This window comes from Ornithodoros turicata, chromosome 4 (genome assembly GCF_037126465.1).
Source record: "Ornithodoros turicata isolate Travis chromosome 4, ASM3712646v1, whole genome shotgun sequence".
NCBI lineage: Eukaryota > Metazoa > Arthropoda > Arachnida > Ixodida > Argasidae > Ornithodoros > Ornithodoros turicata.
Genome location: NC_088204.1, coordinates 79,064,383 through 79,091,194, shown reverse-complemented (window position 1 = coordinate 79,091,194; position 26,812 = coordinate 79,064,383). Strand labels below are relative to the sequence as shown.

General features: G+C 50.9%; 5 protein-coding genes and 1 long non-coding RNA gene across 9 annotated transcripts in view; 5 read left to right on the top strand and 1 right to left on the bottom strand.

Annotated features, from left to right (window-relative positions):
• LOC135392034 (uncharacterized) overlaps positions 1–4,738 on the bottom strand; it is a 28,466-nt gene extending 23,728 nt beyond the window's left edge. For both annotated transcript variants that reach the window (XR_010422160.1, XR_010422161.1), the window contains exon 1: positions 4,531–4,738. This is a non-coding gene — a long non-coding RNA (uncharacterized LOC135392034). The remainder of the gene's footprint in view (positions 1–4,530) is intronic.
• Positions 753–3,166, top strand: LOC135392026 (uncharacterized). Its single transcript, XM_064622646.1, has one exon. It carries the CDS (start codon positions 946–948, stop codon positions 3,121–3,123), a length of 2,178 nt encoding a protein of 725 aa, XP_064478716.1. The 5' UTR covers positions 753–945; the 3' UTR covers positions 3,124–3,166.
• On the top strand, positions 1,599–20,401 carry LOC135392031 (uncharacterized). Its single transcript, XM_064622649.1, has 3 exons — positions 1,599–1,672; positions 17,030–17,174; positions 18,034–20,401. The coding sequence occupies exon 3, from the start codon at positions 18,869–18,871 to the stop codon at positions 20,303–20,305; it is 1,437 nt and encodes a 478-aa protein (XP_064478719.1). The 5' UTR covers positions 1,599–1,672; positions 17,030–17,174; positions 18,034–18,868; the 3' UTR covers positions 20,306–20,401.
• Positions 10,626–16,285, top strand: LOC135393532 (uncharacterized). The gene is made up of 3 exons (XM_064623941.1): positions 10,626–11,314; positions 11,982–13,023; positions 16,121–16,285. The coding sequence occupies exons 2-3, from the start codon at positions 11,985–11,987 to the stop codon at positions 16,135–16,137; spliced, it is 1,056 nt and encodes a 351-aa protein (XP_064480011.1). The 5' UTR covers positions 10,626–11,314; positions 11,982–11,984; the 3' UTR covers positions 16,138–16,285.
• Positions 13,381–16,103, top strand: LOC135390510 (uncharacterized). The gene is made up of 2 exons (XM_064620205.1): positions 13,381–14,256; positions 14,304–16,103. Exons 1-2 carry the CDS (start codon positions 13,381–13,383, stop codon positions 15,882–15,884), a joined length of 2,457 nt encoding a protein of 818 aa, XP_064476275.1. The 3' UTR covers positions 15,885–16,103.
• LOC135392027 (uncharacterized) lies at positions 20,398–26,812 on the top strand. 3 transcript variants are annotated; one of them, XR_010422159.1, is made up of 4 exons: positions 20,398–21,951; positions 22,144–22,464; positions 22,636–26,023; positions 26,143–26,812. XR_010422159.1 is itself a non-coding variant. In XM_064622647.1 (2 exons), exons 1-2 carry the CDS (start codon positions 25,610–25,612, stop codon positions 26,749–26,751), a joined length of 1,023 nt encoding a protein of 340 aa, XP_064478717.1. In that variant the 5' UTR covers positions 25,515–25,609; the 3' UTR covers positions 26,752–26,812. The 3 variants fall into 3 exon arrangements, 1 of the variants encoding a protein (XP_064478717.1); XR_010422158.1 differs by having other exon boundaries at positions 20,398–22,464; XM_064622647.1 differs by lacking the exons at positions 20,398–21,951; positions 22,144–22,464 and having other exon boundaries at positions 25,515–26,023.

Sequence of the window (26,812 nt, the reverse complement as noted above, 5' to 3'; positions counted from 1 at the left end):
ATACGATTCCCCATGCAGTATTGGCAAGCGAAAGTAATACGCCTGCAACTTCAATAACCTTTAGGGGTACACTCTTAAAAATGAACTTCACCGCATAGCACGCTCCTAGCCAACCATCATCTCGAATGATATCGTTATCTGCCCTGATTTGTGGAAAACGGGGGGGGGGGGGGGAGGGGCGTACGCCTTTACACTCTAAAAACTGAACTTCACTGCATAGCACGCTCTGCGCCAACCATTGCCACGAATGATAGTGTTATCGCTTCTGATTAGAGGAGAGAGGGAGGTGTAGAGGTGTATGCTTTTTTGTGTCAATTTGGATATATGATAACTGACACAAAAAGGCGTACGCCTCCCTCACGCACGCTCTGCGCCAACCATTGCCACGAATGATAGTGTTATCGCTTCTGATTAGAGGAGAGAGGGAGGTGTACGCTTTTTTGTGTCAATTTGGATATATGATAACTGACACAAAAAGGCGTACGCCTCCCTCTCTTCTCCAATCAGAAGCGATAACACTATCATTCGTTGCAATGGTTGGCGCAGAGCGTGCTGTGCGGTGAAGTTCAGTTTTTAGACTGTAGGTGATACTGGAATAGTGTAGACTGTAGAAAATCGTTGGTAACGTTGACATGAGCGGGAACCCTCGCCCATTAGAAACCCATCGGCCCAGAAAACCGCAACAATAACTTCGCAGAAGCCTGTTGTTATCTTTCTCTCTTATACCTTATCGCGTGTTTCCAACGGCGACATTTCAGCAGTTGCTCCAATTTCCGTGATCGAAGTCCTCCCTCTCACATTATCGTGTACAGTAGCTGCGCAAAGAAACGTTGCAATATGGAAGTGATGGAAGTCAGACATTCTTCCTGTACTTCGGGGGTAACCTCCACGATAAACGACTTCGATATGGGATGAGACGTCGGTGACGAATACTGGACCTCAATTATGGATATCATTCTCGTAGCGTTAACCATTATCAGCCTTCGCTGTGTCGCCGTTCCAGCAGCTTCGTCTTCCAAAGACTTCCAGAAGACAGTTCTACAAGAAGTCAATACCGTGATCGGGGACAGTGTCCCTCACGAGTGCGACACCCGTCGCGACCTTCGAAAGCCGACGTGTTCCTGCGACCCGTCTTGCAATCTTTACGGCGACTGTTGCATCGACGTGGCTAAAGAAGTTCCACGTGAACGATACATGTGTACTCAGTTGGAACGTGATGGACCTTACGTTTGGGTGAAAGCGTCGTGTACGGGACGGAGAACCACACCGATGATGAAGTTCAAGTGTGAGGGACAATTCACGAGCAACGTCCGGGGGTTGACATACATCATCGATGTTCCCGCCTTCCACAAGCCGACGAAAACGTTGTATCGAAACCTTTACTGCGTGCTGTGTAAGGCAGGTCTGACGGATATTTACCGCTGGCACAGCCGACTGGAATGGATTGGACAGGTGCCCAGGAACATGAGCAAGGGCACGTTGTTAACGCAGCTTAGTTACGACGTTGAACGACGAATTTACTGGGTACGGCACCAGGGTACGACGTACAACACCACGTTCCGAGCTGCCGAGTTCAGGTGGGAGAACTTCACGCGAGCGTTCAACACAGCGCCGTGCTCTCCTGCTCTGGACACGTGCCCCAAAGGAAGTCATCCTGCGCTTGTTCGCCAATGTGAGTTGTACGCTGCTTATTATACGCCGAACGATACGGTAGATGTGACTTACAAGAATTATCACTGCGCACTCTGCAACGGAGTGCCCCGCACGGCAATTGAGAACGACTACAAGCGCGTGACTTATCTCCAGTCATCGATTACGACTTCGCTCAGAAAAGTCGGGTCCGAGATATCCGTACCGTATGTCGGAGGTGGCTCCAGTTTCCAGTTCCTGTTCGACCCGTCGATAGCTGACAGTCGCTGCGGAAAACACGAAATCAGCGCCCCGTATATGAACTCCTGCCTTCCGGCCAGCTGTCCGGAGAATACTCGATTTGAACGAAGTACCGGCGTTTGTATTGGACGGAACGGGTCTCGCAGCTGTCCCTGGGTTGTCTTCGAGGAAGCGTGGGTCACAGTCCTTCCGAACCGCTCGTTGTACCTCAACTTCAGCAACGAAATTGTAGGTCCCGACGAATACAAGACGGGTGGTTGGGCAGGGCACGTTCTCGTGTGCGTGTCCCACCCGGTAACGGTCGTGCTCGACCCGACGCAAGAGATCATAGCCGAAGTCTGCTTAGCTCTGAGCACCGTATGTCTTCTTCTGCTCATCGTAGTGTACATCGCCCTTCCGCAACTCCGAGCTCGTGCATCTGGGCGTGCGATTCTATGCCTCGCGATGTCTCTAGCCTTGGCACAAGTACTGTTCCTTGTCAGCAACGATCTGCCGCCGTACACGACTTCCTGCCACCTGGTGGCCATCGTCTTGCACTACTGCTACCTCGCTTCTTTTTTCTGGATGAACACGCTAGCGATTGATGTGTGTCGATCACTCGCAACTCACGTGTTTGATTCTGGTAGCGAGCACCTGTTCCTGTGGTACAGCGGGTACGCGTGGCTCTGCCCTATGGTCCTCGTTGGAGTGGCAGTCCTGTTAGATGTGTTTTTACCGGAGGCGGTGCTCAGTCCTCACTACGGTGGCCACCTGTGCTGGATCTGTCATCGGGGAAGCCTAATGGCCTTCTTTCTGGCACCCGTAGCAATTTTACTACTGGTCAACGCGGTGCTTTTTATCCTCACGGCGCGGTCGTTAAGATCTGCACGCCGGAGTACCGCTAAAAACCGCCGGGATGACCCGGGTATCCCGTTCCTTCTTTACGTGAAATTAGTCCTAGCGTTTGGCCTGACCTGGGCGTTCGGGTTCGCGGCGGCGCTGACAGCCTCGCGGTGGCTCTGGTACCCGTTCATCGTCTTATCCGGGTTACAAGGCGCCTTCTTATTCGCCGCCTTCGCGTGCAAGAAATCAGTGTTTTCTGACCTTCGGCAGCGGTTCCTTCCGAAAAAGAAGAAATCGGAGCAGGAGACGTCTGGTCCGACGGCTTCGACGTCAGTACAGCCACTGAGAGAACGGCGTTCTCTCGAGAGGACGTGCAAGAAAGCTGAATACTCGAAGGAAACCCACTGCTAAGTCCTACAGTTTATTATTAAGTGAGATGCTTCCAGTGGCGTAGCCACCGGGGGGGGGGGGGCTACGGGGTCTCGAGGCCCCCCTACCTGCCACGGACGAACCGACGGAAATCGTGCAAATCCGAGGAGAACATAATATATGAGAAGGGGGGGGGGGGCAAGTGTGACGATCGCGAAAGTTCTTGCAGTTCATGCTTCCAATCTCGTGACATCAGCTCAGCTCATTGCCCATGACAACCTATCCATGTAATCGATACTGTGAAAGTCCAAATAAATTATTTTCCTTCACTTTTTTTTTTCATCGGCACTTTGCAGTATGTACATGTACGTGTGTGTTGTCGAACCCAGGATCAGGGCAGGGGGGGGGGGCGAGTGTTCGTGTCGAGCCCTCCCCCCCCCTTACCTTGGAGGTCTGGCTATACGCCACTGAAAGCTTCATCCTGCAAACTAGACTTATAATCGCAACAGTGTTATTCTCTGAACAGTCCGCTGGATGTACGTAAATTAAGAAGCGGTTCGTGCGTTGTAACGTCTGTTAGCCACATGGAGATGCTCAGACGTGTCACTAACAAATAACAGCTTTGCGACCCTCATATACACTTTCCATATTATGGCGCGTCTATATTGGTGTCTACAGGGGGGCGTGTGTCCAAGGGGGCGGTGGGGGCAGTCGCCCCCCCCCCCCCAAAGCATAGCCTGGTCCAGTTTTCGTCTCTTTCCCTGTGACACTCTCGAAGAGAGTGACCGAAATGGGACCTAAAATGGGTTACCAGTGATAGGATTTCGTGCGAGAAAAGGTTGAGCCCGTGTCCAGAACCCCTCCCCCCCCCTCGCACCCAAACGGATAGCGACAGGCTAAAGGCTAGCAGACGTCGCCCCCCCCCCCCCCAAAAAAAAAGTACTTCGCCGGGACCGCCCCTGATTGATCTGCATAACGAATCCTGAGACTGGGGGAAACAGGAGTCTTTCCCCCAGTCTCAGGGTTCGCTATGAAGATCCAAAACATTTCGCAGAAACAACAGACTCCTTGTTTACAAACGGTTTCACCACCTATCACGGGCGCCGCCATCTTTAAGCCCACGTGTGCCTTGAGTTTCCTGGGTAAGAAACTAAGGAGATGCCCTAAGCGCCTCTCCCGATGTAAGCGGACGTGCTGTGTCCCGCGCATGGCATTGTGCTTAGTTGCCCACACACGTGACCTATAAACGTCACGGCAATACGTCATAAAACATGGCGTCCTCCATGCCAGTGACGCATTTTACCTGAATACAGAGCTGCGGCCGAATATAACATGCTTCCGCTTTCATAACATCTTTGGAGATAGAAGTTATCATACCCGTTCAAACACAAAATACACAAGCTGTGCGTGGAAGCAATGTATCACTAAATCGCTATAAGACGTACGTACGTCATCGTGACGTCGCCTCGCTTCTCTTCTGTTTTGCTGAACTTTTGCTGCGATTTATCACGAGGCAAATGTTGAAGCACCCCATAACGTTCAAAGTATTGTGCATATAGACTCCTTGAAAGCAAAAAGGCTTGCTGAAGATGAGGTTTGCTATAACCTTCCAAGCCTTCGCGCAGATCGCCATAACACCAGAACATGTGGGGATCATGTGACCGGGCTACTAGATGGGAGTGGTATTACCAGGCTCCAACAGCTCCCCATAGAGCCCATAGTTTGAGATAATTCACACAACACTGGGCACACGACCAATGAGAGTGCAGCGTTGTAGAAATTATGCAATGCAAGTCGGCCAATCAGGAGCCTGAACTTTGGCTGACCTTTCGACCGGTTCTGGCTACCATCGACTTCTACCGGATTTCACGCCTACCGCCGTTACCCGATATTCAAAATAACTGAAGCTTCTTTTGGCTAAAAGAAATATTTATTGGACACAAAGCACTGATTCAAAGATCTGATACATGGATGCACTGTGAATACAAAGTCCACTGCGTTGCTGGCGCACTGTAAGTAAGTTCGAACTTGAAGCAAAACGAACACAGCTCTCGAAATCCGACGGGGCCCGCGCTTGTTCTTCACTCTCCAACAGCTCCAACTCACGAAGCATTCCAGTTCCAGAGTTGATAGACTGTTCGTTGGATAATAGTCGTGTCCAGGAACAGCACAACACACGTTGAATCACATCGACGCATGAATAAACCAGCGAACACTTCTATAAACTGTTCTGCCGATTGACATCACCGAAACCCGGAACACGAGAGGACGCCTTGCCGGCCGATTTTATGATGAGCATCTTCTTTCGTTGTTTGCAAAGCGGAAAAGGCGCTTGTGTGGCACGTAATCGTAATCCTGTCTTCGTTGTCAGGCCTCAAAATCCGACGGCGCCCGAACGCGTTCTTCACGTTCCAACCGCACCAGCCCACGAAGCATTCCAGTTCCGTAGTTGATAGACTGTACGTGGGATAATAGTCGTGTCCAGGAACAGCACAACACGCGTAAAATCACAAACTGTTCTGCCGATTGACATCACCGAAACACGGAACCACGGAACACAGGAGGACGGACGGACGCCGTGCCGACCGATGCGAGCTATTTCGAAACTATGCTGAAACTGCTGAAACGGCCGCCGGGACGCTGCACACACATGCGCGCGTACAAAATGCGATTTCAAAACGTTGTCGACCAATCGGAGCGCGCACGCAGCCTGGGCCAATGAGCTTGCAACGTTGTAGATTGGCGCAGTGGTACATACCCTACAGCCGCATCCTCGGTTACCTGAGGAGGACTGGTATTACCAGGAGCGACCGCCAGGTTACTTCAGGAGCCTTATCGCTTGTACAGCTCCTTGAGAAACTGCGCAGTTTGCCTTGGCACTCGTTCGCGACCACACCTGTTTTCATTGGATCTAAATCATTCATTTTCCAACCTGAAGTTTGATCGGTTTATTTCGACGTACATCCTACCTCAGCATGCACATGAAGCCACTCATAATCCCAGCATTGCTCATCCTCGCACTGTGTTTCGCTGTTTCATCCGGCAGTGATCTTCAAGTATCGGTGCTACAAGAAGTCTCCAATGTGCTCGGGGAGTCCTCCTTCTACACTTGCAAGCAACCTCAAGGTACCTTTCATAAACCGATTTGCTCTTGTGACCCATCTTGCAATCGATACGGGGACTGTTGCATCGACATTGCTGAGGACGTATCACTTGAACGTTACATGTGTACACAGCTAGCAAGTCATGGACCTTACGTTCGGGTAAAAGCGTCATGTGGAGGAAGACCTGTTCCACCGTGGATGAAAGTGAGATGCGAAGGACAATTTACGGGCAATTTTCCTTTTTCGTCATTCCAGTTCCTCAGCGACAATCCTTCCTTCCACAAGCCATCAGGAACCTTGTATCGGAATCCCTACTGTGTAGACTGCAACGGAGGACATCAAAGCGAGACGTACGACTGGGGCAGTAAGATTGAATGGGTCGGAGAGTCGCCAGGGAAACTGAGTGCACATAGCCAACTGCAGAAGATGCAGTATGACGCCAAACGAGGCGTTTATTGGATGATGCACGCGGGTATTATGTACGATGCTACCGTTCAAAGTCCTGTGTTTGACTGGAATAATTTTACGCGTGCGTTCAACACCACGGAGTGCTCTCCCACTGTGGATGAATGTCCCAAACGAAGCAACCCTGTGCTCGCTCAGAAGTGTGCGCTGTACGCTGCCTATTATACCCCGAACGATGGGAAACAAGTGACATACAAGAACTACCACTGCGCTCTCTGCAATGGAGTGTCCCGTACAACGGTTGAGAAAGACGGCGAGCGAGCCAAATATATTGAATCATTGATTACTCCTTCGCTTGACAAACCTGCTCCAGACATCTACTCGTCCGAGCTCGACCAGCGAACACATCACAATGAATGTGATGAAGGTCAAATAAGGCTGCCAGGACTGAACTCTTGCCGAGTTTTCGGCTGCAGACGAGGAACAGTGAAAGGCATCGGCGGTTGTCGACACCCGAACGGTACCCACAGCTGCCCCTGTATCCTTCTTGAAAAACACCAAGCCATCATCCTCCCGAATGGCACGCTGCAATACAACGTCAGTGGCAAAATTGTGAGTTCTGATGACTACGAAATACACAGATGGACGGGGCATATCCTCGTGTGTGACCCTGTTGTACCCTGTATTGCACCTGTGCTGCGTGATCCAACAAAATTCGCATCAACTACCTTGGCAATGGAACCAACACTACGTTGTCCTAACTGCGGCGACCATCAAACCGCGTTAGCGATAGCTTATGCAACGCTAGCCCTCGTCATCGCAGCGATCGTCGTACGCATTACACTGGTTTTTGTTCGGCCCCGGGCTATCAGAAACCGAGCTATCGATAAATGGGCTATCGATAACTTGGCTAGCGTTGCAATCTAACAGTTGTTCCTATCCGGGTTACAAGGCGCTTTCTTATTCGTCGCCTTCGCGTGCAAGGCAGCGTTTTCTGACCTTCGGCAGCGGTTTCTTCTGAAAAAGAAGAAATCAGAGCAGGAGACGTCTGGTCCGACGGCTTCGACGTCAGTACAGCCACTAGTTCTGAGAGAAAGGCGTTCTCTCAAGAAGACGTGCAAGAAAGCGGAAGACCCGAAGGAAACCCACCAGATAATACAAAATGATCCGAGGAATGTCTCTGGGACGTCCCTTTGCGGATGTTGAGGACGTGCGAGCTATGTGCGAATTTGGTTCAATAAAAATCCGAAACACGTCTTTATGAAACTCCGATGGATGTCGTTTGAACGTTACAGGGACGTGATCTCTATTGGACTTCTAGGAGTCCTTATTGGGAAGTTATGCATTCACTCGAAGCGGGCTTCCCTGCACAGCATGTCAGCTCTGCAGGGGTGCTAGCCTTATTGTTGTTACCGCGTTCAACATGGTAGAGGTTTTCAAACAGCATCGACCAGGACATGTGCTGATCAATGCTGTTTGAGAGGAGCCTTGTTGAAGAGATTGTGGTCATCAAACAACAGACAATGCTCACTTGTTCCGACACATCAACGCTTGTCCTTGATTAGTTCCCCAAACTAGTTTACATGTATAATAACAATGATGAATTCAATAGCTAAGGCAGTGGCGGATCCAGACCATTATGGTTAGCGGAGAGGGTGGTTTCTTTGTCGAAGCGCGTAGTGGGGAGGGGAGAAATGGCAATGCAATGCATAAACTAATGTTGTTGTTGTTGTTTCTTTTTTCGTGAGGTACGATACCCCAACCGCCCCTCTCCCAGATCCGTCACTGCACTTACCAGAGTATAAAACCAGGGTTGCATCAAGCATCGTAGCTTGCTATTGGCCTACTTCATCACATATCCCTATCAGAAAGTAATACGAAAAAATACCCGATGCACACAAAAATCATCACTGTCCTCCTTCAGATTCACTGTGTGTTGCACTCCGCCAGAAACTTGTCGTGCGTGGTGCAACCTACACGGTGCAACCATGACGTTGTCGCTTGGTGAACTTCTTCAAAGGTGGCATCGTTGAAGAATCACCCTAACCTTTTGTCAAACAGCCTGGAAACAAAGCAAAAATATACTCAATATTTGCAAAACCCATGCCCAATGTATGTGTTGCACATTCCAGGAATCGTGTCCTATCAAGCAAGCGCCGTCGCACACAGGCTCGTACACACAAGGCACACACAGGCTTGGACAAAAAAATGTTGCGCAGAACGTCCAGGTGATTGATCATTCAAACAACAGTACATAATATCATATTTAAGGAATTCGAATGTAGGAATCGGCTACATACCTTACTCGCCATCCTGCTCTCGCTTGTACCTCACAAAGCTAGGCCAGCACACGCACTGCCAACATGGAGGACATGTCAACGGAAATTTGCCTTCCTGACATTTTCAAAGATCAGTTTCAGCAAGCCACGTCTGTACTCGTCCTCATAACGTGAACAAAAACCACGAATTATTACCACAAACGTAAACATCAACGAGAAGATGAATGTCGACCGCAGCGGTGCTCGGAAATGCGATGGAAACTCATCAAACTGCATGGCGTCAGAGATCCGTTGTCGCGCGGACGCCTCAGACCCAGGGGCGGATTTAAGGGTCTGTCATGGAGGGGGGGGGGGGCGGTCTTAAGGAAATTTCGTGCTTTGCGGCGCAGCATCGTCCAGGAGATAGGGTTTTTACGTAGGGAACACGACCGTACGGGGGGGGGGGGCGGTCGCCCCCCCCTTAAATCCGCCCCTGCAGACCACTTGCTTTTTCCCTCTTTCTCTCAACAACTTGGGAGGGTGTGTGGAGCTCGCGCCAGGAGCGCGAAGCTGTAGTAGAAATCTATTGTAGCTGAAAACTCACGTGACCTCCGGAGCTGGACCAATGACTGAGAACTAGCCACCCTATTTCTTTTTCGAGTATGACGCGAATGACGTAAATGACGTGTCATCCGTTTCTCTCTCACTACTTTCCTCCTCTCTGCTCTGCTTCCCGTCTTCTTTTGTTGTTCCTTTTTTTCTTCCATGCACTGTTTTTGTCACATGAAGTATTTTATTGTGCGACATACGGTTATGCAAGCAAGACGTACACAGGATGACATTAATATTGCTCCAGAATTTGCTTGAAGAAGCCTGATAATGTCCGACTGCCTCTGGCAAGGACTGCTACTGGGAACTGGAGCTCAGTGGCTGCAAGATGAAAAAAATTGGTATCAGATATACAGTTATGCATGTGAAAGTTGCAATGTAAATTGAAAGAATAAAGGTGCTGTTGAATGCGAAAAATAAGAACGGTGGTAGGGTTGTGAGAAGCTCGCAGCCATGGGGTGTGATGAGCGACCTTAGTACAAAAAATACCTTTTATTGCGCTACTTCACAATGTATATTCAGACCGATTAGCCTGACAATCTTGGCTTTGGCGCTACGTACAGAACAGCTACTAAGTCAACGCGTTGGACGAAACTTGTCGAGCACCAAGAATCAGACTTACAGCGTCATACCTTTATATAGTACGACGTGAACGGGTATTTAATCATAACATTTAGATGATATTGTTTCACGAAAAGAAATATAGTCTACCATCGTATCTGCAAAGCTACGCTGTCTGCCTCGGTCACCGCGTATTCCGGTAACTGTTAAGTCACTTATTCACAATACACGAAGTGAATGCGGTGTTGTAAGGCAACAAGCAACGACAAATGACTTACCTCTCGGCAGTCGTTGACCAGGTATCGGGTACGAGGCGTTCGGACGCTCGAATAGTTTCTACACCAAGAAGTAGAGCACAAATGTTGCGCAGGCATCTTCCCTGGCAGCTGCACTCTTAAAAATGAACTTCACCGCATAGCACGCTCCTATCCAACCATCATTTGGAATGGTAGCGTTAACTGCCTTGATTTGTTGCAAACGGGAGGCGTACGCCATTTTTGTGACAATTATGAACAGCATAAGTGTCACAGAAAAGGCGTACGCCTCCCGTTCTCAACCAATCGGGGCAGATAACGATGTCATTCGAGATGATGGTTGGCTGGGAGCGTGCTATGAGGTGAAGTTCATTTTTAAGAGTGTGTGACTGTTCGAGGACACTCACATGATACAGCTTGCGTTTTTAAACAGGAAAAATCAGAACTCATAGTCCAACACAACCGCCACACAACACGAGCCGTCCGAAACGGACGCCGGCGCTCCGTGGACGCCGGTTTTAACCGGCACTGCGGCACAGCCGCCGCGCTGTCGCCTGTTCGAGCGCTCGCGAACAAATTTGAAAACAGCCAATCATCGCTCAGAAAACGAATTCATCCTCATGGGAACCAATCAGTAATCACTAGCCACCGGATGTCTCCATGACGTTCAATTTGTGACGTTTTCTGACGTCCGATGACGTGAAACGCATGAAGCGCCTCATTTTATCCCGCAAAGGAACTGGCGAGTTTCGGGCCCTTGGTGTCGCCGGCTTGAGCGCGCTAAAAGAAAGTTATACTTCTGTATCTGTCGCCACTTACTATCAGGGTTTACAACTGCTTTTTCCCTTCGAAAGCACGTTCGGAGGTCAAATTCAAAGCCAAAACATTTTATCCGACGAACCCCAGATGGCGCCACTCCTTATATAACTTCCCCTCTCACCAGGATATCCCGTCTTTCCTTTCTTGACACCATCGGAGGTCTGTCTGTTCATCGCCGTCGCGCTCCCCATTTTCCTTTTTTGTTTTCGGTCTTCATATTCAGGTAAGTCTCGTTACACGATCTCAGTCGAATCCCGCCACCTTTTCCTTTAGTTTGGGCAGCTCTTGAGTTTCACCCTGACACCGTACGGGTGATCAAGAACTAACTTTCGGAACCGGGTATCTGTTCCCCACGCCGCGGCAACCGAATGCCCATGCCTTCAGGCTGGAGGTCCTCTGGGGCCGACTTTTCCTTTCACACCCGGGACGGACGATCACGCTGAGGCTGGAAGGCCACAGAAGCGTGCCCCCCACTAACCACGCTGAGACTGGAAAGTCACTAAAGTGTGCACTCTCTAATCACGCAGAGGCTGGAAGGCCACTTAAGCGTGTATGCCACTAACCACCGGACGCGGTGGCAGCCCACTTAGGCCGGAAGGCTGTCCTGGGCCGAGACTCTAGGGGGAGTCCACGAGTCCTAACTTTCGCCCCAACTATCTGGGCTAGTCTGGTGTCGGCGTAACCAATTTTTTTTTATCGGCCGTGACGAAATTTTCGGCCAAAAATAGGGATAGTTTCGGGCGGCATTAGCGGTTACACCGCCCTCAGCCAAATTTTCGACAGGGAGGCGAAACCAACGTGCAGATGTGACGCAACAAGGCATTGCATTCTCTAGCGGAGTTCTCTTTTTGACAGTAAATTAAGATTTGTCTCTCCCCTGTCGCTCGCAGACGATGTCGACACCACAGACAGAATTTCAGGCGGACCTCCGCGCTATGGTGGAGAATCTGACCGCAACGGTGGCGTCTTTGGCAAGTCGCCTACCGCCACTCCCGGAGCAGGAGGTGGACGTCAGTACCTTCTACCTGGAGGACGATGCGGTCTCCAACCCGGTCTCTTCACGCCCTCCAACACCTACGGGTTCCCCTCCGCCTACAGGCCTAGATGGGGAAGATGAGGAGGTGGACTCGGAGGCACCCCCAGGTGCAGACAACTGGCTCACAGGCCTGGCCGGAGTTGGTCCTCGTGAGGTGTCTCCGGCCATTGTTGATTTTGTTCGGTCTCACTGGGGCCCAGAGGGAAGACCTGAACGCTGCCGTAAGGCTCTTGTTGATTTCCCGCGCTTGAGACTTCCTTTCCTCATTGTGCCTGATCTCAACGTGGAAATGAAGTCTTTGGTGCGGGAGGCAGCAAGGGACCGGAGGCGCACCGGCACGGAACCTGACCTGGACACAGGGGTGGGCCAAAGAGACCAGGCGCTCAGGGATGCGCAAGCGGCCATCTCATCAGCCGTGAGCCCTCTGGTGGCCCTACTTGAAAAATGTGCCGATCAAGGGTCGGCACCAACGGACACCCTCGCAGGCTCCAACAGCCGTATTGAGAGAAGGCTGGTGGCGGATCACCTGGCAGCCTCCCTCTCCCAGCTGGGACGCTTATTCGCCTTCCTGGGGAACGAGCGCCGGGAAAGCGTTCTCTTCCGGATCGCGCCAGAGCTGCGATCCTTCGGCACCCAGGGGTCTCGACCGGAGGATGAAGGGGCTGACCAGCTCTTTGGAAAGTCCTTTCTCGAGCAGATCAAGACCCGAAACGCCACTTTTCAAGCCCTCCGCGAGGCACGCCAGGGGACCGCCCGCAGTTCCATGGAGGAGCCTGCTGTCAAACGGAGTCGGCTGACCCCGCCCACCTCCACCATCTCCCGTCGCCCAGCCCAGCCCTTTCAGGGAAGGCCTTTCCCGGGGGGATACCAGGGAAGGGCCACACGAAACCCCAGAGGTAAGTCCCGCAGTCTGGCCACTCTTGCCAGCAGGCAGAATACGTCATTGTCTTCATGTCTGGGCTCAGCTTTCCCAGGACCCATGGGTTCTGCAGACGGTTGTGGGTTACCAGCTCGAATTTTTGCAAACACCACAGCAAAATTGGCACATCAAGTGCAGTCAGACCACCAGTCACTCCCAGACCCTCCCGAAAGTGATCATGGAATTACGCCTCAAAGGGGCTCTATCCCCCTTACGCGTACAAAACGCTCGCATTGTGTCCCCCTTCTTTCTAGTTCCCAAGAAGGACTCGAGTTTGCGACCCATTTTGAACCTGAGAGAGCTGAACAAATCTATGATCCACGAACATTTCAAAATGGAGGGTTGGGACACTGTAAAGGGCCTGCTTCTTCAAGGGGATTTCCTAGCACGCATCGATCTGAAGGATGCGTATATGTCCATCCCGATAGCGGAGTCCGATCGTCCCTGGCTCTGCTTCCTTTCTCAGGGCAGTTGTTACCAGTGGAATGTTCTTCCCTTCGGCCTATGCACGGCACCAAGGGTGTTCACCAAGCTCATGAAACCGGTCGTGGCTTACCTAAGAGCCCAAGGGATCCGGTTAGTTATTTACCTAGACGACATTCTGCTCATGGATCAATCTGCACGATGCCTGTTGTGCTCCGTGCAGCTGGTACTCAACCTCCTCCGGTCCCTAGGCTTTGTCGTGAATCAGGAGAAGTCTCATTTATCCCCAACTCAGAAACTTCGTTTTCTGGGATTCGAGATCTCAACAGCTCCCTTGGCAGTCGCTCTTCCCCTGGAGAAGGGCATGGCCATATCCCGAGAACTCAATATCCTACTCAGGCCAAGGATATCTGCAAGGCAGTTAGCAAAAGTGATTGGTCTTCTGAACGCAACATCCCTCGCGGTGCTCGAAGCCCCACTTTATCTCAGGTCACTGCAATTCCTACTTCTTCAAACTTTGAAGCGGGGTTCCTACGAGAGCATGACTACACTCTCCTCGGAAGCCAGAAGGGACCTCTCGTGGTGGAGCAAGGTGCTCCTCACCTGCCCCAGTCGAAGTTGGTGCGAAATCCCAGTTGTACAGGTGATTCAGACAGACAGTTCCCTACAGGGCTGGGGGGCCAGCTCGAACGGACAAGTAGTGGGCCATCAGTGGACCGCAGAGCAGACACAGCTCCACATAAACGAGCTGGAACTGGTGGCAGCCTTTTTAGGGCTCAAAGCTCTAGCAAGAGTCTCAGCACAGGGCCTTATTCTCCTCCAACTCGACAACAGGGCGGCTGTCGCAGCAATCAATCGTATGGGGAGCACTCGTTCTATGCGTCTCAATCGGACCGCCCTCCAGCTGTGGTCTTGGTGCTTGGACAAGGGTCTCACAGTGCAAGCGCAGCACATTCCCGGGGTTTTGAATGTGGTGGCGGACCAGGCGTCCCGATTCCGGTTCGACAGCAGCAGCTGGAAGCTACATCAGTCTGTCTTCCAACGGATCAACCGGCTTTGGGGGCCAATCAGGATGGATCTGTTCGCCGATCTGTCCAATTACCAGGTACCCCAATACTTCAGTTGGAAACCGGACCCGGGGGGGGGGGGGGGCATGGGCGTGGATGCTTTCAGCCAACATTGGGCAAGTCCAGGTCTCTATGCCTTCCCTCCATTCAGCATGGTGAATCGCTGCCTTCGGAAGATGTGCAAGTCAAAGTGCTCCCTCATACTGGTAGCCCCAATCTGGCCGTCTCAGCCTTGGTACCCGTCCCTTCTGCGCTTCGCTTGCCAGGAACCTCGGGTTCTACCAACCATCCGAGACCTGCTGCGGAACGCAAGGGGCACGACCCACCCACTTTTAGATCAGGGTCTACGTCTAGCGGTCTGGAATCTAACCAGCAATCAGTCTCTCATTCAGGCCTTTCAGGAGCAGCTTCAGAGCTCATTGCAGCCTCATGGCGCAGGGGCACAAGGCTTGTGTATGACTCCTGCTGGCGAAAGTGGGATTGCTGGTGCAATGAACGGGCGGTCAATCCATTTTCTCCCCCTTTAACCCAAGTCCTCAATTTCCTCGCCCACCTCCATTCGGACGAACACCTCGCCTACAGAACAATTAATTGCTATCGCTCGGCTTTGTCTCAGACAATTGGAACTTGTGAGGGTTATCCACTGGGGGAGCATCCAGCAGTATCCAGGCTACTTCGAGGTGTCTTCAACCTCAACCCCCCTCGCCCCAGATACTCAACTACTTGGCCCGTAGAAACAGTGACCACATATATCGCTTCCCTCGGACCGAATAATTGCCTCCCCTTGCGTCTTCTCACCTACAAGCTGGCTATGCTTCTAGCCCTGTCCACCGCAGGCCGTTCAGCAGACCTACGTCTGCTGTCTTTGAAGAGTGTTAAACGTCAGTTAGCCGGCTGGGAACTGACGCTTGACGGTTTACGGAAGTCAACTAGAGCTTCAAGTGACTGGCCATCGGTCTTTGTTCCAGCTCTCCCACAGGAGCCACTTCTCTGTCCAGTGCTATGCCTTGAATCCTATATTGAGCGGACCCTCCCTCTCCGAGGGGATTGTTCACAGATCCTCTTGACAACTCAGAAGCCCTTCAGGCCAGCCTCTCGCGATACTGTAGCAAATTGGCTGCGGCGCATGTTAGGATCAGCAGGCATTGACACTTCAGTGTTCAAAGCACACTCCACTAGAGGGGCCGCGACTTCCAAGGCACAGAAGGAGGGGGTCTCCATCCCGGAAATCCTTAAGGTTGCCGACTGGTCGTCAGACACTACGTTCAACCGTTTTTACAGACGTAACTTGTGCTCGAGTACATCTTTTGGGGTGCAAGTACTGTCGCGGGTGTGCACAAGGCTTTGAACCAGCAGTTGTAAACCCTGATAGTAAGTGGCGACAGATACAGAAGTATAATTACCAGTTCTAGCGAATGGTACTTACCTGAACTTAGAACAGGAATTATACGATGTATAGGGAGACACTTACTATCAGGGTGTGAGCCCGCCCTTAACACCAGGATCCCACCCTGGGTCTCTTTCCCTGCCTATCCCATGATATTCACGACTGCTATCATCACTTTGATTTGCCTCTTTTTACAGGCAGGGGCAGAGTCTAGGAATTTTCATCAGGCGCCGGTGCCCCGACGCCCCATCGTTAAATGCATCAACATCCCCCTTGGTTTGAAATAAATTCTTGAGTGTGCACACCCTTACATGAGTGTCTTGTGACTCACTGTCTCCTCCTTCAGCAAGGAAAGACGGGATATCCTGGTGAGAGGGGAAGTTATATAAGGAGTGGCGCCATCTGGGGTTCGTCGGATAAAATGTTTTGGCTTTGAATTTGACCTCCGAACGTGCTTTTGAAGGGAAAAAGCAGTTGTAAACCCTGATAGTAAGTGTCCCCCTATACATCGTATAATTCCTGTTCTAACGTCAGGTAAGTACCATTCGCTAGAACTGGTAATTCTCATACGCCCTCGAGCCAGATCTGTGACGACATATCCGCTCCGAGCGCCTCCGGGCGATTAAACATAAGCGCCCTCGGTGTCCCTTGTATCTGCGCAAGTTTTGCTTCTTATCAGCAACCACGTACAGTCGTACACAAAGGCGTGTTACGCTGGGGCAGTCTTCTTATACCCTTGTCAGACGGGCACATTTAGGGCCTTTTATCTCAACTGTTTTATTAGATAGGGCAACAAGTTCAATGCCGCAGAGAGCGCGAAACAGTGCTGCCCCAAGCAGCACAATGTACTGCAAGTCGGGTGCAATAGGGGTGGACGGGTAGGTGGAAGGCCTTGAACAAACTCGTGAAACTAAAGAACACTGATAAGGCACATATACCGTCCACCCCAATTGCACTGGACTTTCAGTACATTGTGCTGCTTGGGCGCGTGAATGTTTTCTATCTCAATTGTGGAATTTCCAAAAGGCCATGAGATAAGAGGTCCTGAATGGTGCCCGTGTGTCAGGGATATTACATTACAGTTATCTCGCTTCCTCTTCCTGCAGCCTACTCACACTAGACGAACAACAGCAGACATCGTTGGTTCCGCCAACCATCACCGGATATCTTGCATCGACACTGAAACGGGCTGCTTCGGACCAGAGGCGGAGAGTTTTCATTTGGCCAGGCGGGGCAAGGGTGCACCGCGAAGTAAGTACTCTGGCGGGAGGGTGGATATGTTTATTAAAAAAAAAGTAAACGCAAGCCAGATGGATGTCGGCTTGTTATTCAAAAAAAAAAGTGAAAGGGGAAGACAAAAAAGAAAGCAAAAGAAAACAAAAAGAAGGAAAGTCAAGGAAAAGAAAAATGAAGACCACAAAACTAAAGCTGAAGAATCACACACTCTGGCGGGATCCTATGATGTATGCAGAAATGGTATAGAAATAAGAGGAAGGAAGAACAGAAAAAAAAAACAAAGAAAAAAAAAACAGAGAGAACGTAAACAGTGAACATGTGCACAACTAAAGGCATTATGCCTTTGAAAACTGAGTGCACCGAAAAGGAACAAAATGCATTGAATCCTTGGTGTTTGACCCGAAATGCGCGCAATATAATGAATATGGTCAATGAAATGGAGCAGCTGGAGTTGAACCCGCTCCCAACGAATATGCGTTCCGAAGACTGGCAGCTGCTGGTGCCTTTTCGACTGCTTCGTTTCATTGATCTAATTGCTTTGGGCGAAATTCAGGCTATGTGTTGTGTCATCCTCTGTGTTTCTTTGCCTCACCTTCTGCTGTGATAATGAGTATGGTGGGAGGATACATATTTCACAAATTGCAAGATGCATTTTTGGGGTTGGTGCCTTTTCGCTCTTTGGACCCGGGCGCGCCGAGCCCCAAAGGTTGGTGTCAGTCTCTTAGCGGGACTTCCCGGGGGAGGCGGCGCCCCCCCTAGTTCATGTTCCGGGGGGGCAAGGCCCCCCCCCCCCCCCCCCGCAGTCGGCGCCTATGCTTCGGACGTTTCTAGTGCTGCAGGCAGTAAGTTACGTTCTTTTCTTTCTTTTCTTTAGATGCCACCCGGGGCACAGAACGTTATTTCAGACGTAGGAATATAGGTGTCGCCACTGTTCAATCCCTCTCCTCTTCACAGGACGACGCTTTCGAACATGCTCAACAACATTGCCGAGCTGCCCGTTAAATGGAGACTTCGCAACCAAATGGATTTCGAGCTTGCGGTATTCCCACAATCATTTACACGAACTGAACACAGTTGTGAAATATCTCACTTGAAAACAAAGGTGGAATCATAAAAAGTGTGGCTCCCACCGAGCGTCGGTGGAAGTATGGCGGGCACGAAGGAAGCCCGCCATAGTGGAAGTACTTCTTTCTTTCTTTCTCAGTCTGGTCGGCCAACGTCGCCGTGCATAAGCCATATCCTTCCTGGGCTATTTCCTGCCTCTCAGGAGAGCACGTGACCGCTGTTTCTTTCCAACTGTGTCTGAGTAATGTGATCTCGACCATTGCTTTGTTTCGGAAATGTGACGCAACGGCTGCGACCTGAGTGGTGCACTCTTCAAAATGATGGTGGTGGTGGTGGTGGTGATGGTGAAAGGGCTCTTCAAAATGAACTTCCCGGCATAGCACGCTCCTAGCCAACCACCATCTCGAATGATATCGCCATCTGTACTGATTTGTTGAAAACGGGATGCCTTCCGCCGTGACGTCATTAGACGTCATGACTATACAGTCGTATGTGGGCATGACCGTGACACCGGTGACTCCGTCAGAACGCTCAGACACACGACTGTGCACAAGCTGGAAACTGGAACTGGAAGCTGGCTCTCAGCCGTTTATTTTCCAACGTGAATTTTGATCGGTACATTTCGAGCCACACTCATCCACACCATGCATATCAACCGACTCGTCATAGCATCTTACGCCATCCTTATGATGTGTGTTGCTGTCCTATCCGCCAGCGATCTTCAAGTAGCGGTGCTGCAAGAAGTCTCCCATGTGCTCGGCGAGTCTTCCTTCTACACTTGCAAGCAACGTCAAGGTACTCTTGCTAAATCGATTTGTTCTTGTGACCCATCTTGCAATCGCTACGGGGACTGTTGCATCGACATTGCTGAGGACGTACCACGTGAACGTTACATGTGTACACAGCTAGCAAGTCATGGACCTTACGTTTGGGTAAAAGCGTCATGTGGAGGAAGACCTGTTCCATCGTGGATGAAAGTGAAATGCGAAGGACAATTTACGGGCAATTTTCCTTTTTCGTCATTCCAGTTCCTCAGCGACAAGCTTTCCTTCCACAAGCCGTCAGGAATCTTGTATCGGAATATCTACTGTGTAGTCTGCAACGGAGGACATCAAAACGAGACGTACGACTGGGGCAGTAAGATTGAATGGGTCGGAGAGTCGCCAGGGAAACTGAGTGCACCTAGCCAACTGCAGAAGATGCAGTATGACGCCAAACGAGGCGTTTATTGGATGATGCACGCGGGTATTATGTACATTGCTACGGTTCAAAGTCCTGCGTTTGAGTGGAAGAATTTTACGCGTGCGTTCAACACGACGGAGTGCTCTCCCACTGTGGATGAATGTCCTAAAGGAAGTGACCCTGTGCTCGCCCAGAAGTGTGCACTGTACGCTGCCTATTATACCCCGAGCGATGCGGCACAAGTGACTTACAAGAACTACCATTGCGCCCTCTGTAATGGAGTATCCCTCGCAACGGTTGAGGAAGACGGCGAGCGAGCAAAATTTATTCAATCATTGATTATTCCTTCGCTTGACAAACCTGCTTCAGATATCTCCTCGTCCCAGCTCGACCAGCGAACACATCACAATGAATGTGATGAAGGTCAAATAAGGCTGCCAGGACTGAACTCTTGTCGAGTTTTCGGCTGCAGAGGGGGCACAGTGAAAGGCATCGGCGGTTGTCAACGAAGTGACGGTACCCACAGCTGCGCCTGGATCTTGCTTGAAGAACATCAGGTCCCCATCCTCCCGAACCGCACGCTGCATGTAAACTTCAGCGACGAAACCGTGAGTCTCGGTGACTACGAAATAGACAGCTGGACTGGGCATAGTCTCGTGTGTGTCCCATATAATGTAACGGTCGTGCCTGATTCAACACAAACGAGCATTCAGTTAGCCATTATAGTTCCCGTGGCTGTCTTCGGTTTTCTATTTCTGATTCTGGTTCCGCTCGCTGTCTACCACCGTTGGCGCTTTTGTTTCCGTACATACATTGTTAGTCGATGGGGAAGGCAAACTGAAATGAAAAATAATATGAACGGTGCCGAGGCTACGGAAATGAGAAAGTACGAATTTTAGCAAAATCTGGGAGGTATACTGCTTGCGACATACTTGTTTGATATCTCCCAGACGGGCCCCAGACGGGAGAGATGGCAATCCGATAACCGCGCGTCGTCTGCTAGCTCCAAATGCATCGACGGGGCCGCGCTTTCCTCGGAATGCGGAGTGGAATGGGAATTGTAACCTGTTTCCTTTTGTTCCTGTTTACTGTTTTTGAAACGTAAGTACACCGGGATAAGGCCACATTTGAGCAGTTCCTGCGGTCGTCACGACTTTTTGTGAAAGGTGTCACAGTAATGTAAGGGACCACGGCTGCTCCGTGAAACTGGCACAAGCGAGGGATTATCTCATTTGATTTACTGGTGTTATGCGAGGATAAAAAAGAAATAATAAACCTATACAAAATGAGGAAAAGAAACGCTGCGGAACACGGGACCTCAGTAACGCGTTGGTGCCCCTCCACTCTCAATCACTGCGCTCATTCGCCTGGGCAGGGAAGCGTAGAGGGCGGAACAACACATTAGGAACAATCGAGAAAGTGTTGATAAGCTTATCAACATTTTCTCGATTGAACAATCCGATGTGTTATTCTTGAGGTCCATTCATTGGTCCATGCATTCGCACTCCGCATTCCGAGGAAAGCGCTGCCCCGTCGACGCATTTGGAGCTAGCAGACGATGCGTGGTTATCGGATCGCCATCTCTCCCGTCTGGTGGCGCTACGCAGGCCCGCCGCCACCAGGGGAACGGAAGTGAGGCGAAGGCGACGGTAGCACAGCAACTTGGTTGGTAACCCGCTTTTACGGGGGCTGGAGATATCAAACAAGTATGTCGCAAGCAGTACGTGTTCGGGCGATCGTCACCCAAATTTCTGTATCCTGTATTTGTGTACCCTCCGTTGCATTGGAGAGGGGGAGGTAAAAAATCTGAATGTCCGCAATATGAAATGTTATCATATTTCATATCTTCTTCATTTCATATAATCAGGCTGCAGTAAATCATGCCAACAAGATCCAGTCCTCTGCTGACAATTCTAATGCGGTTATTACCGACCCGGCAACTGCTAGTATAATATGACAACGTTCCAGCTGTGTTCCTCATCCCATAATGTTCATGTTTCATGTAGTTGTTGTTGTTGCTGTTCCAGTTGTGTTCTAAAAGCAGTTTAGTCATTACTTAACAGGCGTATTTCATAAACGATATTTTCCCAGAAGGTATCGTTCCAATCGAGCTGAATTATCCCTGTGCATTAAAAAGGGTGATAAACTATTCATTTCAAATTACAGGCCTATATAAAGCGGTACACTCACCGCTGCGCAAAATACTTGGAATGATACTTCTGCACACGCTTATGGTCAAATGATCCAACGAGTCAAATGTTCCAACAGGTCATAAGCTCCAAAAAGTCACGTGACAGGCGAGTCAAAAGCTCCAAAGCGTCAAATGCTCCAACCGCGTCAAAAGATCCACACGGGTTCCGTATTGTTCAATATTATCTCGTCCTCTGAGCGTCAAATGCTCCAACCGCGTCAAAAGATCCACACGGGTTCCGTATTATTCAATATTATCTCGTCCTCTAACCAACTTTCTAGCGATGCCTTGTACCAGAAAGTTTTTTTTTTTTTTTTTCGAAGAACAACATCCAGTGAAACTCAAGTCGAAAGGGTAACGTACTCTTCAGTGTTTTCGTGTCCCCTGCCATGTATGTAAACGTGTTAACCTTGGACATGGTCAATGACCGTAACCCCTGAACGACAGGAATGGGCTTATTCTGGGAAGCAGGACGTCGTGTGCAAACTTGGAGTTGAAGTCAGTAATACCGTATTGTTCAATATTATCATGACCCCTGAAAGACAGGAATGGGCTTATTCTGGGAAGCAGGACGTCGTGTGCAAACTTGGGGTTGAACGAAGGGGTATAAAACCTGGACTGGGCGGTCCGAAAACATTCGGGAGCAGAGGTCATCTTCACGGTTCTCGCTGTCCGAACTGCAAGCATACATCCACCTTGATTGCCTGGTTGAATGGACCTCGACTTCGGTGCCCCGACTTTTGTCCCATCCAGTTATCGCTCGAAGCATCAAGTGATTCAGTACCGAAGCAAACGATGGCCAAATGCAGTGTTAGAGTTTGCATTCAAATCTACAAACAAGAAGGACCCCAGTATCCAGTACTACAGGTATGTATAACTTTTAAGTGGACATTCTGATACCGTTATACTAAGTTCGATAGCAGCAGTACTCGGTGTTTAAAAGTTGGTTACCTATATTTTTTTTCTTTTTCTTAGAATGTCGGACCGCAGAGTGAATTCATATTAATGCCGGACGATTCGTGAATGCTTCTTTTACAGATGCACGAGCTGTTATCGCCTGAGCAGGTTGGCGAGGGGAACCAACGAAACCTGGTCTGTTGCCCACGTCACGCTGCAAAACGGCGTCATGAGGACAGACCCGGATCATCCATCGACACCGCACAGCTGTGACCCCGCCGAGGATGCAGAGGCGGCCACAGTCCTTTCCAGGCGTTACATGTATGAAGTCCGAACAGACGTACGGACCAGCAGAAAGAGACCTCGGCAGGCATTCGACGAAGCAGTGTCTGCTGTACAGGTCAGGTTTCAAGATGACGACGCGAGTCTTCAAAATGACATCAAACGCCAGATGAGCACCAGCTACGGTTTTGCCTCCAAAAGACGTGCGTTGTCGCGCAATCGACACGCAAACATTCCGAAGGGAAACTCCATTGACGCCATACTTCCGGAGCTGCGAATTACGAAGGATGGCCAGCAATTTCTTCAACTGGAAGACAAGCGGCCCTGGCGTTTTCTCGGAAAAAGTCGTCACCTGGTCCGGACTTGGTCACCTATGCTGCGCTCCGTAACCTGAATGACACCTGCCTTCTGGTCCTCTTAGAGATCTACAATAAATCATGGAGGGATGGACAAGTCCCTGCTCAGTGGAAGGAGGCCCTAGTGGTTCCCATACTGAAACCTGGAAAACACCCCTTGGACCTGGCGTCTTTTCGGCCTGTCAGCCTTACCAGCTGCCTAGGGAAAGTTCTGGAGCGCATGGTGCTGCACAGGCTCGAGTGGTGGCTCGAGAGGAGATGTGTTTTCCCCCAGGAAATGTCAGGCTTCCGTAGGCATCGTAGTTCAATGGATTCGGTGATGGATTTGGTCTCTACTGTTGAGGAAGCGAAAGCCCGGAGGCAAATCGTGATGGCTGTCTTCCTGGACGTCAAGCGGGCGTATGACACCGTAAGTCACCCCGGTGTTCTGCATGCGTTACTTCGGTCGCAAGTGCCTGGGAAAGCGCTTGCATGGCTTTCCGACTTCCTGAGCCAAAGGCAAATTTTTGTCAGAACAGGCGAGGGTGACACAGAAAAGACTGCTGTTCCGCAGGGTGTCCCGCAAGGAAGTGTCCTAAGCCCGTTACTATTCAATATCGTCATGGTTGATCTCAAAGAATGTCTACCGAGGAGAGTAAATCTCTCCATATATGCGGACGATGTGTGTATCTGGACTGTTGGAAAATCCCGGCCGGCAATTCAACATCGGTTGCAAAGAGCACTGGATGCCATCAACAACTTCTTCTTGAACGCGGGGATGGATATCTCCACCGAAAAAAGCGCTGTCCTTCCGTTTACTCGAAGAGAGATGCGGAGGTTCCAACTGCGGATTGGGGATTGCCCCCTCATACAAGTCAAGTTTCACAGGTTCCTGGGTGTTATCCTGGACCGCAACCTGTCGTGGCGAAGGCACATTGACTTCATCATCTCAAAGGCTCAGCGCTGGGGGAATGTGATTCGCCACTTTGCCGGCGTGCGCTGGGGCTGCACTGAGCGGGATCTTCTTGTGCTCCACAAAACTCTGGTTCGCGGCTCCCTGCTATACAGCTTGCCCGTATTGCACGGTATATCAGCCACGTCTGAGCACAAGCTTCGGTGTACACTGGCACGCAGCCTGCGGACGTGCCTTGGTGTCCCGCGCAGCGCTGAGACACGGATGGTGATCGCCGACGCCGGGGAAATACCCATCGATGTCCTCCGCCGAAGAGAAACCATCCGACACTACCTACGGTTGCTCGCTCACCACCGGCGTCATCCTCTGGTTCAAAAGCTACGTAGGCGGAAGAACAGTAAACTCTCGCTATGTGTTACAGCAACATCTGGAAACATCCCTGACTTCACTGTTGCCCCGACCGCCCCTTCAGTGGCACCATGGACACTGCCGAGCCCATCCCTCTCGACAAACATCCCTGGCCTCCTGGGGCCGAAGAGCCAGATCCCCGTTTCGGTTCTCAAGCAGTCTACTTTGGAAATGATGGATACAAACTACAGAGGCCGCACGGCTGTGTTCACAGATGGTTCGTCTACGTCGGATGGCTCCTCCGCTGCCTTTGTCATACCGGAGGAGTCACTATCATGTGGGTTCCGCCTGTCACATCGCACTTCGTCGACCTCTGCGGAGCTGTATGCCATCTTGTTATCTCTAAAGTCTGTCTCAAAGTACCCTCCCCGTTCCTGGGTGATATACACCGACTCAAAATCAGCCCTGCAATGTGTAGGAACCATGGGCATCCGTGGCTCGTTGGCCCCGGTGGTTGTTAGTATCCTGACGGCGCTCAGGGTTCTCGGCGAACAGGGACACCGGGTGACCCTACAGTGGGTCCCCGGCCACACCGGCATTCAGGGCAACGAAGAGGCAGATTTGGCGGCTGCTGCGGCCCACCGTATCTCCAGAGCCCTGCCCATTATCCTCTCCAACGGGGATAGGCGCTCCTACTTGTCTGCGTTGGTGTCACCCTTGGCCCGCCAGCAATGGCTGCATGACATCACTCAATGGTCGCTCCTCCATGCAGTGGACCCGTCATTATCATTTAGGATGCCAGGTGGCTTCCCTCGCAGCTTTACGACACTCCTGCGGCGTCTACGACTCAACGTCGCCTTCACCCCTGCGTTCCGTGCTAAGCTGGGTTACAGTAACACGGCGCTGTGCCTAGCTTGCCGCACCCCAGCTACGATCCCCCATATCATCGAGGACTGTGAGCGGTACACGTGTGAACGCCGGGTACTTCGACGCCAACTTGAACTCCTCGACCATAGACCATTCAGCTTGTCCAAAGTACTTGGCCCATGGAGCTCCCCTGAACATCAGTGCCGGGCTCTTCGCTCCCTTTTCGTTTTCATGCAGGCCACTGGACTCCTTGAAGAGCTCTAAACAGAACTCCGACCTGTCGTTGCTTCATTCTCACCATAATTCATCCTCTCATATTAACCACTGTGAAATGGGGTAGTGTCCTGTGGCTACCACGGGGAAACATCCCATGTCATCATCACTTCTTCATTTATTGTTGTTGTTGTTGTTGGAAGACAAGACTGAAGGGAGGAGACTGCTCGTATTTTACGCCGAGAAGGACCTGGACGCCTTCGCAAACACGGAGTACATCCTGGGGGATGGCAACTTCAAGTATAATCCATCCGAATTTCACAGCCCTGGACAGCTGTACACAATACATGCAATTGTCAAAGGCGAAGCGCACCCCATAGTGTACGCATTGATGCAGGCAACAGATGTGAGAGCGTACCAAGCGGTGTTCCACACCTTGAAGGAGTCCATGGTGCGACGATTTGGTCACGTCGGGAGCCTATCCACTACGGCGACCTGGCTATTTGACTATGAGTCTGCAGCAATACGGGCAGCACTCAATGTGTTCCAGACAGCGACGGGTGAACCCAACGTGAGTACGAGATCAGAGTAGTGTTCTCATCTTATTGGCTATATTGTTCTTGCTGCAACGTATATAAATGTTTCTTCTTATTCCTTATTCCTTTCCTTTCTTCTTCATTGATTACGCAGGTGCGAGGCTGCGCCTTTCACTATGCCAAGGCCATCAACAAGAAGCGAGACGAGCTCGGTCTGAAGGTGTTGTGCAGAGAGAACGCCGAAGTCAACCGATGGTTTGTTCGAGTGAGGCATCTGCCGTTCGTTCCTGACGACTTCCGCCTGGCCTTCGCCGACGACATCCTTTCTGTGAAGCCGGACCTGCCTCCACTACATGCGGCGCGTCTGGCGCTGTTTGACCGGTACTACCGAGCGTACTGGCTCACGAACAGCCTGCTGAAGGACCGCTGGGGACAATTTGGGAACCGAGGACCGAGGACCACAAACCACGTAGAAGGCTGGCACAATGGCCTGCACAGTCGGTTCACGTGTCGTCACCCAAACCTGGCCGAGTTCCTGCGAGTCAGTCAGCACGCCGTGCAAAACAGAGTCCAGGCCCTTCTGTTGGACCCGTTGGCAGTGCCAACCCCGACGTCAGCTGCAGTACGGGAGAGAAACGCGAGCCTATTGCAAGAAATGGACTCCTTCTCGTGGTACTTGAGCACAAGTCCGGTATCTTTTATGGACCTGACCACGTACCTAGACAGAATCGCCTTGGTTGGTGTCCTGCCGTCGGAAAGTTAGCGTCCGCACATTTTGTATCTAATGTAAATATTGTTATATTCCAATTAAATAGTTGCTTTCA

Coding starts and splice junctions, on each gene's coding strand:
- LOC135393532 (XM_064623941.1), top strand. CDS start 11,985: ATGTCGACACCACAGACAGAATTTCAGGCGGACCTCCGCGCTATGGTG.
- LOC135392027 (XM_064622647.1), top strand. CDS start 25,610: ATGTCATCATCACTTCTTCATTTATTGTTGTTGTTGTTGTTGGAAGAC. Junction 26,024..26,142: donor CAGCGACGGGTGAACCCAAC/GTGAGTACGAGA, acceptor TTGATTACGCAG/GTGCGAGGCTGCGCCTTTCA.
- LOC135390510 (XM_064620205.1), top strand. CDS start 13,381: ATGGAGGGTTGGGACACTGTAAAGGGCCTGCTTCTTCAAGGGGATTTC. Junction 14,257..14,303: donor TTTTAGGGCTCAAAGCTCTA/GCAAGAGTCTCA, acceptor ACTCGACAACAG/GGCGGCTGTCGCAGCAATCA.
- LOC135392031 (XM_064622649.1), top strand. CDS start 18,869: ATGCATATCAACCGACTCGTCATAGCATCTTACGCCATCCTTATGATG.
- LOC135392026 (XM_064622646.1), top strand. CDS start 946: ATGGATATCATTCTCGTAGCGTTAACCATTATCAGCCTTCGCTGTGTC.